Source organism: Ctenopharyngodon idella, chromosome 7, assembly GCF_019924925.1.
Source record: "Ctenopharyngodon idella isolate HZGC_01 chromosome 7, HZGC01, whole genome shotgun sequence".
Classification (NCBI taxonomy): Eukaryota; Metazoa; Chordata; class Actinopteri; order Cypriniformes; family Xenocyprididae; genus Ctenopharyngodon; species Ctenopharyngodon idella.
This window is the reverse complement of record NC_067226.1, coordinates 32,577,313-32,592,437: the sequence shown is the minus strand read 5'-3', so window position 1 is coordinate 32,592,437 and position 15,125 is coordinate 32,577,313. Positions and strand designations below refer to the sequence as shown.

General features: G+C 35.7%; 1 protein-coding gene across 1 annotated transcript; it reads left to right on the top strand.

Annotated features, from left to right (window-relative positions):
- Positions 1–35: 35 nt before the first annotated feature.
- Positions 36–14,784, top strand: arih1l (ariadne homolog, ubiquitin-conjugating enzyme E2 binding protein, 1 like). Its single transcript, XM_051898373.1, has 14 exons — positions 36–468; positions 2,448–2,515; positions 2,657–2,801; positions 2,944–3,036; positions 3,134–3,189; positions 3,275–3,341; positions 6,051–6,157; positions 6,471–6,513; positions 6,653–6,724; positions 7,815–7,945; positions 8,027–8,084; positions 8,296–8,556; positions 9,251–9,363; positions 11,565–14,784. Exons 1-14 carry the CDS (start codon positions 154–156, stop codon positions 11,647–11,649), a joined length of 1,614 nt encoding a protein of 537 aa, XP_051754333.1. The 5' UTR covers positions 36–153; the 3' UTR covers positions 11,650–14,784.
- Positions 14,785–15,125: the final 341 nt, after the last annotated feature.

Here is a 15,125-nt window from a genome sequence, read left to right as displayed (position 1 = left end):
ATGCATTATGTATTGGTCAGACTAGTGAGTGACGCAGTGGTGACGCGGCGGGTCTCTAATAAGGATCCGCTCAGTCAGTAAAGCGCAGGTCAAACAGCAATACACACTCATCACACTGACACTTTATTATCATCACCTATACAACACTGAGACATGGACTCGGACGAGGGCTATAATTATGAGTTTGATGATGAAGAGGAGGAGGAAGAAGAGGAAGAGGAGTGCAGCGAGGACAGTGGCGAGGAAGAGGCCGAGGATGACACACTGGACCTGGGCGAGGTGGAGCTGCTGGACCCCGCCATGGCCGGAGGAGAGCCCGACGATTGCGTTGACACCGGCGGCAGCGGCGGCGAAGGCGGCCTGGGGCCTGGCCAGGAGGACGAGGACTACCGCTTTGAGGTGCTGACCACCGAGCAGATCCTCCAGCACATGGTGGAGTGCATCAGGGAGGTTAACGAGGTCATACAGGTAGATAACATAGTGATTTTTCTGTGAGTTATAAGTTTGTTTATATGGAGCACTGATGCTGTTAGCATTAGCATTGGCGATTAACTGATACGAGAGGCCGAATGATGCTAAATTAACCGTTTATTTTTTTAATCTCAATGGTCTTGCAACAACTCTTTAATGTTCGCGTTTTGGTGTTTTTGTGTTATTTTAGTGAATTCAAGGGATTTTTCATGAGCTATATTTAGCTAGTTCTGCTAGCGCGACCCAGTTTATAGAGACTGAACTTTATTTGACATCTTTTATGGATATGTAAACGCATCGTATTTCTTAAATCGTATCAAAATTTGTTATGAATCAAATAGCAGTGTTTATATGTGATTTGTTGTTGTTGTTGTTTTGAAGCAGGCTAAAGTTTAGCCCTGTCACTGCAGCTAATGCTACTTGACACATTCATATTTGTTTAAAATTTGACACTTTTTAATTTGACATGTTTGGTTCTCCATACACCAACACAAATACACTTTAAAAGGATTTTTGAGGTTAACAAAATCTGTTAAACTGAAAACCACATTCATCAAGTAAACTAGCATGGAACTTGAGTGGAGATCAGAAAACTTTGGCGAAAAATTACAAATGTGTATTTGTAAGTTACATGGATGAATGACAACCATAGGTGCCTGTTGTGTGTTTTGTAAGTGTTTAGATCAGGTCCAGCAATATATGAAAACTCATGAGCTTTTCCTACATAAATAGAAAACTGCATCAGTTTCTGGCATACATGTTGTTACACAAAATACAACATGTTACCGTGCAACCCTAATAAGCATACAATATTGGACAAAGATGCTTATTAATTTATATAGCTTATGGAAAAGTCACAAGTATTAGTGTTGTGTTGGGAGTTTATAAGATAAACCTGAGAAAACAGATCTTTACAATACCAGACATCTTCCCTGATTTCTTATATCACCCCTAAGTTGAGCTGTTAAAGACTTCATGGTGGAATAGTGAAAATAATAAAATGTGGCATTGCTTTGAATGGGCACCCATTCAGTCTCAGGTTGGCATTTAATTTATAAATAGCTTGGCCTTTTGATTTGTTAGCAGATTATTGACTTAATAACAGTTCACTTTTGTGGCTTATTCTGACCAAAAACCACCCAGTTAGGAAAATGCAAAGCTCTAGCCACTGTTTTGTTTTTTAGTCTATTTAGTGGTTTATATGAAATATATTTTTACCACAGTAATGGAGAATAATGCCTATCTATCTATCTATCTATCTATCTATATCTATCTATCTATATATATATATATATATATATAAATGAATACATAAAAATAATGATAATACCGTGTCTGTGAAGTGCTGTATAGGGAACACTGGGAGAATATTAGGGATGCTCAATATTATCGAAATTGGCTTAAAATGTAATCATTAGCATCGCCCCAATATGAAAAATTATGCTGATAAGCCTTGCCGATAAGATGAACCTCAGAATTCTGAAACCAAAATGAAAAAGTACTTTTTCTCATAACTAACTGAAATAAAAAATATTTTGTATTGTACTGGAGAAACTTTTCTAAAAAAAGGTAATTGCAATTTTTTTTTTTTTTTTTTTTGTGTGGTGGAAACAAGTTTCCATAAGACTTGGTGTTGTTTCCAAAACAATGGTAAAAGTATATGTATATCGGATATCGGCAAAGTATCCAATATCGTGCAGCCCTTGAAAATATGTGTCAAGAGTGATAAGTACAGATTAATCTGGGTTTCTTGTAACTAAGTTCCTCTTACAAAACTCTGAATATCTTTCAATGATTTGATGCCAAAAACCTTAACTTTGATAGATCCAGTTATTAGTACTGTGTCGACTTGGTACCTTGAAAACAGGAAAAACCACTGTAGAAGCCCAGAAAATTGCATAAAGTCAGCCAGATTACATCTAACCATATCGAACTAAACTGAGACTAGGTTTAACTCATTATTGTGTCTTTTTCAGAACCCAGCTACGATAACCAGAATACTCCTCAGTCACTTCAACTGGGACAAAGAGAAGCTTATGGAGAGGCATGTTATTTTACTATATTTATTTATTTTAACATTGTCATAAATTTGCATGGCTTGGTTAAAGGATGTTATGATAACTTTTAGTTTATCTGTTTGCTGTTTGAAAGAGTTCTTCTTTCTCTCAACATGTAAATGGTGCAGGTACTTTGATGGGAATCTGGACAAGTTGTTTACAGAGTGCCACGTCATAAACCCCAGTAAAAAGGCCAAAATGCGACCAATGAGCACACGGTCCTCCAGTCAGGATTTGCCCTGCCAGATCTGCTATCTCAACTATCCAAACTCGGTCAGTGTCAGTTCGAGCCAAATATCTCTTCATCAGTTCCTTAGAAAAAGCCTGTGATACCAAAACTGTGAAGTTCATTGAAATGACTCAGGTTGCACAGCTTGATGACTTATTTGGTAGGAATGTGTGTTTCCTTTCCTAGTATTTCACAGGTCTCGAGTGTGGACACAAGTTCTGCATGCAGTGCTGGGGTGACTATTTAACTACCAAAATCATTGAGGAAGGGATGGGACAGGTGGGTTCTCGTTCAGCACATTGTAACCTGATGTTGTAATCAGATCCTTTTTTCCCTGTGGAATTGTTATTCTTTATTTTTTCTTTTGTTTTCCCAGACCATCTCGTGTCCTGCTCACAACTGTGACATTTTGGTTGACGATAACACTGTAATGTGAGTGCTTTTGTGAATTTAGCCTTAAGATTTATCTTTTTAAAATTATTTTTTAACAAATTTTGTTTGTTTTTGTTTTTTGTAGGCGACTAATCACAGATTCTAAAGTGAAATTGAAGTATCAGCATTTAATCACAAATAGTTTTGTAGAGGTAAGAAGAAGTTCTTTATGTTGGTTGCAAAAAGTTGTGTGCCTGAAATGCAAATGACATTATGCAAATAGCACATTTGCAACACCCTGATTAATCTGGGATAGAGATACCAAATACTAATAACTATATCAAATCTGTATTTGATAATTTTAATTGAGAGACAATCAATTTGTTTTTATAAACTTAGCAATTTGTTAACATATTATTAACTAACTTTTGTGTGTCCAACGCTTATCCAGCTAATATAAATAAAGAGCAATAAACTACATCGTCGCTGTCGGGCGGAAACCTTGCATGTCCAACACTGCTACTTTTCTGGAAATAGAAAAAACACTATTTTTTTTAAACACAGCGTTGTCAAAGTTGCTACTGTGGCGTTGTCTAGTGTTGTCATAAAGAAATTTTCAACTTTGATACTATACCTTGAAAAATATCGATATTCGATACCATTTTCGATACCACAGGGAAAACTGCCATATATGCCGCCATACAGATTTGTCATTATCTCATAATTTTTTGATAATTTGGGTAATTTTGTTGTAATAGCTTACACACAGCACAGGGAGGCTTTATTTGAATCATTGAACTACATTGCAAATTGCAAATGATAGCACAAATAAATACATTAGAATAAAGAGACATATGAAATAAACATGGCTTTAAGTTTTTCAGGTGGGTCTAACAGTAGTGTTCAGGTAAACACTACAGAAATGGAAAGTAATCAAATGTAAAATAACACTGGATAGACTTTATTGTAAAAATTTAATTCAGATTAATGCTTACAATTAAAATTACAAGTTATTCAGTCGGGAGCAGCGAGTGATTTTCTCTGTCTTTTGTTCTTTGATTAACATGACATACAGCAGCTGGTTTATTAGGCTGCTGTCACTTTAAGAGCTAATGCACAGATCCAATATACTGTTACACAACATGCGCTGTCTTTCTTAACTATTTACGTTCCAAAACTGACTGTATTTATCTGAATACTCGGCAAGAAGGGCATTTTGACATAATTTTGTATGTATTCGACTGTTTAAGTGCAATAAGCCAAGAAAAAAAAGTAAATTTGGTTCTCGCAAGATGTTTGAGAGGTGGCTTTATGTGAGCGCCTCTTATTTAGATCAGTGGTGTGTGCGCTTTTGATGTGAGCACGAAACCTGTGGGAATGAGTAAAATTATGCGCAATACAAGCACTATTCAGCCGGAGTGAGTGAGAGGAGGCTGGTGTGTGTCAATTTGCTGTCAGAGCAAAGAGATAGCAAGAATGTGCAGCTGGTATTGGTGTAATGATACTGCAGAAAAGTAGTATTGGAACCGTTTCAGATATTTCAGTATTGATACATATCGAAATATCAATATTTTTTGACAACACTAGCGTTATGTAATTTTACCAAAATCAAGCTTAAATGGAGCAAATTTCAGAGAATTTCGGACATGTTTTGTCCATCATTAGATCAGCAGTACATCAAATTATGCTTTCATCAACTTACAGGTTATAAAGTTTATTGTAGCTATTTGGACTGTTATTTCTGTCATTTGGCCAAAATCTCATGTTATAAAAGGTGAAGTGCTACAGTACACACAGGCTGTTTAAGACAGTATTAGCTGTGACTTGACAACAAATGTTAGACTAAGATACTCTTCTCTGCTCCTCAAATACATAAAACATTAGCATTTACAGTACTGTGCAAAAGTCTTAGGCACGTCAGTATTTTCACCCCCCAAAAATGGGTTTAAGCCAGTTATTTATATCTTTTGCTGTAGTGTGCAGTAGGAAATATCAGTTTACATTTCCAAACATTCATTTTGCCATTAATTGTAATAATCCAGTGAGATTTTTGCATGAACAAGGAGTCTGAAAACAGCCGGTGCTCCACATGGAGGTCTGATTGCAGGTCGGTTTCTTCAAACGTCTGGGAGACACGGCCACTGTTCTTCTGGATATTAGTCTGTCTCAGTTTCATCTGACAGACTCTGATGGTGAGATCAGATCATACCAGCTGTTTTCAGACTCCTTGTGCATACAAAAAATCTCACTGGATTATTACAATTAATAGCAAAAGGAATGTTTGGAAATGAAAACTGATATTTCCTACTGACACACTACAGCAAAAGATATAAATAACTGGCTTAAAACCCTTTTTGGGGGTGAAATACTGACGTGCCTAAGACTTTTGCACTGTACTGTGTGTGTGTATATAACATATAGTGCTTCTTGAGTAAAGAAAACACTACATATTCAAACAAACAGTTCTTTATTTATCCTTGCATTGCAAACAAGCAGAGACGGTCCAAAACTCGTGCGGGACTTTATTCACAATCGGGGCGGGGCTAGAGGTTTTACCTACAGTTTGAGATACGAGGTTTAGTCACAAGCTCTTTTTTAATACTTTTCATTGGTTAAATATTTGCTAAAGCCCACAGACACACCTAAAGTATGACCGATAGTAATGATTTATGAAAAAAAAAAAAAAAAAAGACGAAATATAGAGATACAAGGTTTCCGCCCAACAGCGACGATATATTAACTGATGTGATGGTAAAGACTGACCTGAAGCTTAATCTACAAAACATATGTGGCTTCTTTGCAGTTAAGCTTTCAAATGGCATGAATGTGAATATCGGTATTCATGCACCATGCAGTACTGCCTACCTGCAGCAAACTGTTTTCTAGTCTCTCTCACTGGTTGTCTGTCTGCTCTTCTATAGTGTAACAGACTGTTGAAATGGTGTCCAGCTCCTGACTGCCACCATGTGGTCAAAGTTCAGTATCCTGATGCCAAACCAGTTCGCTGCAAATGCGGGAGACAGTTCTGGTAGGAGTCTGATGCAGAATGCAATGCAGCACTTCAGTGGATTTGCAGCATCTTGTACTTTTATATGTCACTGCTGTAATAATATAAAAACAAGTGATCAAGCTTAACAATTTGATTAAATTATGCAGTTTTTTCTGTCATTATTGACTCAACGTCAGCTGTATGCTGTTGTTATTTTTAATATGTAATAAAAAGAAAAATAACAGCATATGGCTTTGAAACAACATGAGGATGAGTGAGTAAATAATGACAGGATTTTCATTTTTGAGTGAACTACTCCCTTTAATTTCTTTTGTTTTTTTTCAATAACTAGTTTCAATTGTGGAGAGAACTGGCATGACCCTGTTAAATGCAAGGTATGTTGGCATCTGATTACTGCTGTAGGCACTCATTTTAGATTAGATTATTTCCATTGTTGATATTGATATTATTAGATTAGATTTGTCCTGAGAGGTTTTCATTTTCTTTAATAATATTGCTACTCTTCTCTTCAAGTGGTTGAGGAAGTGGATAAAGAAGTGTGATGATGACAGTGAAACATCCAACTGGATTGCAGCAAATACCAAGGTACAAGGACCCCTTAACCTTCAATTGATTATATATAGGTGTGTAACGGTACATATATTCATCCTGAACGGTCGCGGTTCAGTGCATACAGTCACACAGCGAATACAGTCAGTCACAGGCGATCCACACTCCAATCCAGAAAGAGGAGCGTACGGTACTGCAACGCTGTTTGCTACCAGTAAAAAGTGCAGAAGAAGAACAGACGATGATTGATATGTTTACTTTTAATCTCAACCAGTGCTTCAACTGTGGAAAGACATCAATAAAACAGCTTAAGAATAATATCTCACGTAGCATTACATTTACCTCAGGCAAGTCATTTAGTGTCCACAGCATGTTCGTTTACTAGAGAAATGAAGCATTTCACTAAATATATGCACTATAATAGCTCATATATTCATTATATTTACTTTATCTGTTAGTAAAGTTATGACAGTAACATTGTAAATGATTATATTTCAAAAATGCAGCAGAAAATTAACTTTATAATTAGATTTAGAAGTTGATGCAAAACCTGCCTTATGTGCAATCTACATGTCTTTTTGTTTTGTTTTTTGAGTGTTGATTATTATATCTAAAAATAAATAACAACTGAACCACCCATCATGTTTGTGTACCGTTACACCCCTAATAAATCTATTTATTTATTTATTTATTTATAAATTATTATGTTATTTAATATGTATATTCTTGCCATATTGAGTAAATTCAGTGTGCTGTCGTATAGAAAAAGTGATACTATTTTGAGTCCATACTTTGTCCAAGGAGAAAAGGATCTTTACATTAAACCGGTCTGGCCATTTGTTTAACAAATTCATTTACATTTATTTGACTGGCAATAACAAAATGATACACAGGACGAGAGTGAACAAATAGAAATGCCTATGTCTCAAAGCTTTACTTTGCAAATTTACTGCTGGCAGTATTATTATAATTATTATTTTTAAATAATTTAAAGAACAAGGCAAGTATATTTTTGGTTGTAATCAGCAGCATGCCACAAATGCTCAACAAAGATGTCAATAAACCTAACTTGTATTTAACCCAGAATGTTCCTTTCATTTCGTTTGGGTATTCCTGGTTTTCTTAGGAATGTCCCAAATGTCATGTGACCATTGAAAAAGATGGTGGCTGTAATCACATGGTGTGTCGAAACCAGAATTGTAAAGCAGAGTTCTGCTGGGTTTGTCTCGGCCCTTGGGAGCCCCATGGCTCTGCTTGGTGAGTCTATTTCACCTCTTATAAATGCTTGTTTTTATATACACATGTGATGCATTGAAATAACATGTTCACTGATTATAGGTACAACTGCAATCGCTACAATGAAGATGATGCAAAAGCAGCCAGAGATGCTCAGGAGGTACTTTTAGTCATCATTTGACCCAACATCTCTAATACACAGTGGTCACATGTCACCCTTTATGTATCCAAGTAGACTAAAATTAGCTCTTGCAGGAAAGCATGACTTATTTTTTGGTGGCGTATATGCTTGGCCGATCTCTGTTCAGAGTGATCCATGACCTATAACTTGTTTTCTTTTGGGATGAGTGTATGTTTTATCCATATTGCAGCGTTCGCGTGCAGCCCTGCAGCGCTACCTCTTCTACTGCAACCGCTACATGAACCACATGCAGAGTCTGCGCTTCGAGCACAAGTTGTACGCACAGGTGAAGCAGAAGATGGAGGAGATGCAGCAACACAACATGTCGTGGATCGAGGTGCAGTTCCTGAAGAAGGCCGTGGACGTGCTGTGCCAGTGTCGGTCCACGCTTATGTTCACCTACGTCTTCGCCTTCTACCTCAAAAAGAACAACCAGTCCATTATCTTCGAGGTGAGGAGGAAATCGTGTTTCATTTGTATTTCATGAAACCATGTGGTAGACCTTTTTATAGGCCCTGTTTAAACCTGATATTAAGATGCATTTTGGTCGGTCGGATCACCAGTAGACGAGGGAGACACATTCCCGTCTACACCTGGTGTTATAATTTAGTCTGTTTTGTCCACTTTCAACCACTTCTGTCCTGATTTCTTCGAGGGGAGGGTCTATGGAAGGGTAAATGTGTGACGACGGAAAAACGTATGGAGAGCAGCAGCTTTCATTTCTGCTCTGACAGCTTTCAGTAGGCAGAGAGTAGACGGTCTTTTGTGGCTGTTCGAACACATTCGACCACAGGAGTGTTTCCACTATGAAAGCAATCCGGTCAGATGCGTTTTCGACTACCTCTGGAAGTGGTCAAAAGTGGACAACCTCAAAATGTTTTAGACCCCGTTTACACCTGTATTTAGCATCATCCACTTGTGATCCGATCGACCAAAACGCATCTTAATACCAGGTGGAAACGGCCTTAGATGAAAATATAACGACTGTTTTCAGACAGGTTTCCTGAACACTCCACCTGTCTGCCATTGGTGGGATTAACATTCAGACTATATTTTAATAGCATCACACTGTTTACACTTTTTAGAAATAAACATACTGATGTCTTACAACTTTTTTTTACAATTATTTTTTTTTTTTTTTAAAGAACAATCAAGCTGATTTGGAGAACGCTACAGAGGTGCTTTCGGGTTATCTAGAGAGAGATATCTCCCAGGATTCTTTGCAAGATATCAAACAGAAAGTTCAGGATAAGTATAGGTGAGAAATTTTTCCAGTATTGTGTCTCTTGTGTTTATTTTGTTTTTTAAATGCATGACATTTATTGTATTGTTGACTGCTGCTTGTATGACTCACGCAGTATTATTTTAGTATTATATTTTTTTGTTTGTTTTTTAAATTGGCTTTTATTATTATTTTCAGATTTCATTTTAATTTTAGTTTAAGTTGTAGTAATTTTTTTTTGTGTGTTTTTGTCATTTCACAATCTGTGAAAGCACCATTTTTGAATCTAACACATTGGGTTTGTTGTCACTGATGGCAAAACAGAAGTGTAAAGTACAAGTGTGAATATGTGGGATGGAAAAAGAGAAATGAGATCTGCAGCAGAGGGGAGGTTAGCAGTGAATAATACATGGATACTGATTTGAAGACTTAAATTACACAGTGAATGTTATGAAATGTACACAAGTGATGCACTAAAATGAAAATTCTTGGTTGAAAAAGAAACTGTCATTGGGTTTAAAATTAAACCCAAGTTATTATAAATAACCATAGAGTTGTCAAAAGTACTGAAATTTAAAAAATGTAACGCTTTGAGCGCTGTTCAGCGAATTCATAAACACCTCTGATTGGCCTCTGTATACACGTGCTCATCAGATATGTCTGTGATTGGCTACAATGATCAACGCACGGCAGCATTTGAAAGCACATGAATGTGTTCGAATTTGAAAGCAGGAGTGGGACCGGTCCACTGATGGACGCCTGCTTTCAAATGCTCCCGTGTGTATCTGTGCAAGTGCTCGGTGAAGAGTGTCATTGATGACTATTTACAACATTTTTGAAGCGTTGATCATTGTAGCCAATCACAGACATATCTGTTGAGCGCGTGAACACAATGGCCAATCAGAGGTGTTTACGAATCCGCTCAACAGCGCTCAAAGCGTCACATTTTTAATATTTCAGTATCAACTTGGTACTGAAGTCGGTACTTTTGACAACTCTAAATAACCGTTTATTTGAAATGTGATACTACATCATTTTATTTCTAATGATGTAGTAGTGAAATCTTTTTTTATAAATAAAAAATTATCACATAATAATGACTTTAAATTATCTTTTGGGGTTAATTTCTCAGCCAAATTTGATATGTGAATAATTTGCGATTAATTGCCACATCGTGCAGTTAATAAGATTTCAAATTTTCAAATCACTTGACAGCTCTAACACACACACACACAAATATTTGCGGGGTTTTTTTTTGACAATTACCACATAAGCATATATTCGTGTGTGTGTATATGTGTGTGTATATATATATATATATATATATATATATATATATAATATATGTATGTGTGTGTGTGTTAGAGCTGTCGAGTGATTTAAAATTTTTAATCTAATTTCATGATGTGGTGATTAATTCATCTAATTAATCACGTATCAAGTTTAGCTGAGAAATTACCCCCAAAAGATCATTTTAAGTCATTATAGTGTTAAATGAGAAAAGCATCAAATAGACATTTACAAAAAGTAGCTTTAAAATATAAATATAAATATAAATAATTTTATTTGATTCAACAGAATTTATTACACAAACTTTTAGGCATGAGGGTGAGTAAATGAGACACCGAGATCTTCCTTTTTGTATTACTATGTGCAGAAAGTGGAAGGAAATGACCTTAAAATAACTCTCAAACTGATTTTATATAATACAAACACATCTGTACCTGTTGCCTTCCAGCATCTGTTACAGTGTAACATGTATGAGATGTCTGTTAATCTCTGTCAGTGCAGTGAATGTGCACAATCTGTTTGAGAACACAAAACTCATTTATTTATCAACCAGCATTCAAAGAGAAGCATCTAGACAAAAGCACATTTTATATATTTTTAAATATTTTTTCAAATTGCGCACAATAATAATTAGGATAAACAAAAGTGCACTAAAAGTTTCTGTTATTCAATCTGTTTAAGTTTCAGTTTCCATTTATATTTTCTGCCTGTTGAAAAAAAAAAAATGTTTTATAGCATTTCCAAGTGCTGAAATGTTGGGGTAACCCTTGTACAGACCAAATATATTCACAAGTGAAATGCCTTTACAGAAAACAGTTTGCACTGTAATGATTTCCACTACAAATCCAAATATTATAACGCAATCAATTGCAAATAGGGAACGTTATTAAAAGATTCCTATCAGAAATGTGTTAAGAGGACTTTTCTGCGTTTCTCCTCCCGTGTAGATACTGTGAGAGTCGGCGACGAGTGCTGCTACAGCACGTTCATGAGGGCTATGAGAAAGACTTGTGGGAGTACATTGAAGACTGAGCAGAACTGCTGCATCACAAAGCGTATTGGAGCATATAAAAGCAGCCAAGTGCTTTGGTGTCGGCCATCACCGCAGCCCCTCTCCATCCTTTTTACGTGGCATCTGGATTTTTGTTATTATTTAGAGTTTAAGTTAATTTTACTGAAATGAAAAGGTAGAATATTCAAATAAAACTCCTACGTCAGTATTGCAGTCTGTAAGAGTTGATTGCCGACACGGCATGGAAATGTATTCCGTTCTCCATGCTTTCCATGGAGATTCTTCAGTAGTCTCTTTTTATTTTTTAAGTGCTTTTTGTCTGTTTTTATAGTTCAGATTGGCTTGTCTTAAGCATAGCTTTACAGGCCTGAGCCATGCGGAGTGTGTTGTGTTTTGCTTGGTTGGGTGGCTTTGTGTTTTGGGCGGAAGTGTGTATTTCAGGCTGTAAATAGCACACTTGCATGGAACATGGAATATGGGATGCATCTTTTTTTGTTTGTTTGTTTGTTTGTTTGTTTGTTTGTTTGTTTTTTGAAAAATATTTATTCTTTACAGATATCCAAGAATGTGTTTAAACAACATGAGAAGAGGCCATGTGACAGTTTTGCCTCATGTTTGTTAAAAACCTTTCCAGAACGTTGCACACTCAAATCAGAGGCATAGTAACAGACAGCAGCCTTAAATACATGCATATATACAGTGGATAAAAAGTAGAATTGGGTGAATCTCACACAGAAATATCTGGGTCATATTTAACCCTGAAATAAATTATATTTTGCATAAAGGAAATATAGCCTGTTTTTAGAACTAGTAGGTTTTTTTTTTTTTTTTTACACATTATAACAATTACGCTCCATTAATGTTGTGACAATTAATTAAATTCATGAAAATTAAACCTCAAATTCTCATTACCTTAAAGGATTAGTTCACTCTAGAATTCAAATTTGCTGATAATTTACTCCACCCCCATGTCATCCAAGATGTTTGTCTTTCTTTAGTCGAAAAGAAATGAAGGTTTTTGAGGAAAACATTCCAGGATTTTTCTCCATATAGTGGACTTCACTGGGGATCAACGGGTTGAAGGTCCAAATGTCAGTTTCAGTGCAGCTTCAAAGAGCTCTACATGATCCCAGATGAGGAATAAGGGTCTTACCTAGTGAAACAATCGGTCATTTCCTAAAAAAAATAATAAAAATTGTATACTTTTTAACCACAAATACTCATCTTGCACTGCTCTGCGATGCGCCACACATTACGTAATCACATTGGAAAGGTCACGCGTGACGTAGGCGGAAGTACCGTAGGCGGAGAAGTTTCTCCTCCAACTTCAAAATCGTCCAACATCGTTGTTTTACCTTTTTTTGTAAAGGGGTTTGACTTAGTCTTTGCACGTTCACTTTGTAGACACTGGGTCGGTACTTCTGCCTACGTCACGCGTGACTTTTCCAACGTGATTACGTAATGCGTGGCGCATCGCAAAGCGAGTGCAAGACGAGCATTTGTGGTTAAAGTATATAATTTTTTACTTTTTTAAAAAAAAAAAGACCCTAGATAAGACCCTTATTCCTCGTCTGGGATCGTGTAGAGCTCTTTGAAGCTGCACTGAAACTGACATTTGGACCTTCAACCCATTGAACCCCAGTGAAGTCCACTATATGGAGAAAAATCCTGGAATGTTTTCCTCAAAAACCATAATTTCTTTTCAACCGAAGAAAGAAAGACATAAACCTCTTGGATGACATGGGGGTGAGTAAATTATCAGGATATTTTATTTCTGAAGTGAACTAATCCTTTAATGCAAAACAACTTATTAATTTGGGTATTACAATAATAATAAATAAAGTCTTATTGATTTATTTAAATATCAGCATAAATTCAGTACAGCAGTTCTACTATGATTTATATTACAATATTTTTTTTTACATTATAATAATGAGAATTATTGAGGTTTAATTGTTGTGAAAATGTCAGAGCAAAAAAATAATACTCAAAATGTAGTATTTATTATATAGTATTTTTATTTTTTATATATATATATATATATATATATATATATATATATATATATATATATATATATATATATATATATATATATATATATATATATATATATATAGTATTTTTTTTTTTTTTTTTTTGTGGTGAAATATGACCCAGAAATGTTCTTGACCATTTACATGAAATTCAACAAATTGCTGTCATTGTCAAATGCAGTTCTGGAAGTGAACCTTTTAGATGTTTGGTTTTGAGCGAAGACCGACTGGAACAAACACTCACACCTTTTTATGAACCATCATCGTCGTCTTAGTTGATCATTTATCTCTTTAAAACAGCTGTTATATCGAACACGCACACTACCAGATGTTCCATGAGAGCAAACTTGAGTGACATTCACTCACTAACAACTAAAGTCTCAAATGCTTTTACCTGTTTTTCCTTTCATTTTCTTTTTAAACGTATGCACCTTTTGCAGTGTGAGAGGAGGCCGATGGTATATTGAAAGCACTGTTGTATTTCTTTACGTGACTGCCAAGTGGTTATGAGGCTTACTGGTACTGACTATCAAGCACTATAACTGAAGCCTTGCCTAGATAGTCAAGCCTGGCTGTTAAGAACAAAAAGTTGGCCTTTTCTGTTAAACTTAAAGGGCAAATATGAGCGCTGTGTTTACACTAATGTCAGAAATGGCAAGAGACATCAAGTTCAGTACAGAATGTGAGCAGATGTGACACCTGTTGTTTTGAATTTTTTCTGTAAGAGCTTCACTGATTTACTTCCTTTAGGTCATTACTTCACACCATTTGAACGCACGGTAATCGTTCTCAGTGCATCAAACATGTCTGCATCTGAATTCGGTTTGTACGGTAGTTTACAGCAGCTTCTACTAATTCTAATGTCACATTTTATGGACTCCATGATTGGCACCTGGAGTTTGTGCTCATGTTTTATTAAACCCTCATTGGGGGGGAACACAAATTGAGGAACAGCAATGTTGCCTGTGCTGACAGATGAGATTTCTTCACCAAAGTGTGAATATATGAATTAAAAATGAACAGTCTCTGATTTAGAGAAATGTTCATCTACGGTGGCTTTCCTGTGTTATAACCATTCTTATAAAAATGTCCTATTTAAATAAATCTCATTCAAATGTATATCTGGGTGGAATCATTGCTTTATTTAGTACTATCTGTCGAACACTTTGTCTAGACATGCATGCATATGTGCTGGTCGTTATAATATAGTTAGATAATTATCGGTTAAAAATCTACTTTTATCATTAAAAAACACAGGTTAAAAGTCAGTAATAAAATAAGAATAATTAAATAGCAAACAACAGCACAAATAAATGCAACAGAATAAAGAGAGCTATGAAACTTTAAGTAGGTTTTTATTCAGGTAAGAAATACTACAGAAATTAAAGTAATCAAATGTAAAATAACACTGGATAGTCTTCATTGTAAAAATTTAATATAGATTAATGCTTACAATTAAA

Coding starts and splice junctions, on each gene's coding strand:
- arih1l (XM_051898373.1), top strand. CDS start 154: ATGGACTCGGACGAGGGCTATAATTATGAGTTTGATGATGAAGAGGAG. Junction 2,516..2,656: donor AAAGAGAAGCTTATGGAGAG/GCATGTTATTTT, acceptor TAAATGGTGCAG/GTACTTTGATGGGAATCTGG. Junction 3,342..6,050: donor TCACAAATAGTTTTGTAGAG/GTAAGAAGAAGT, acceptor GCTCTTCTATAG/TGTAACAGACTGTTGAAATG.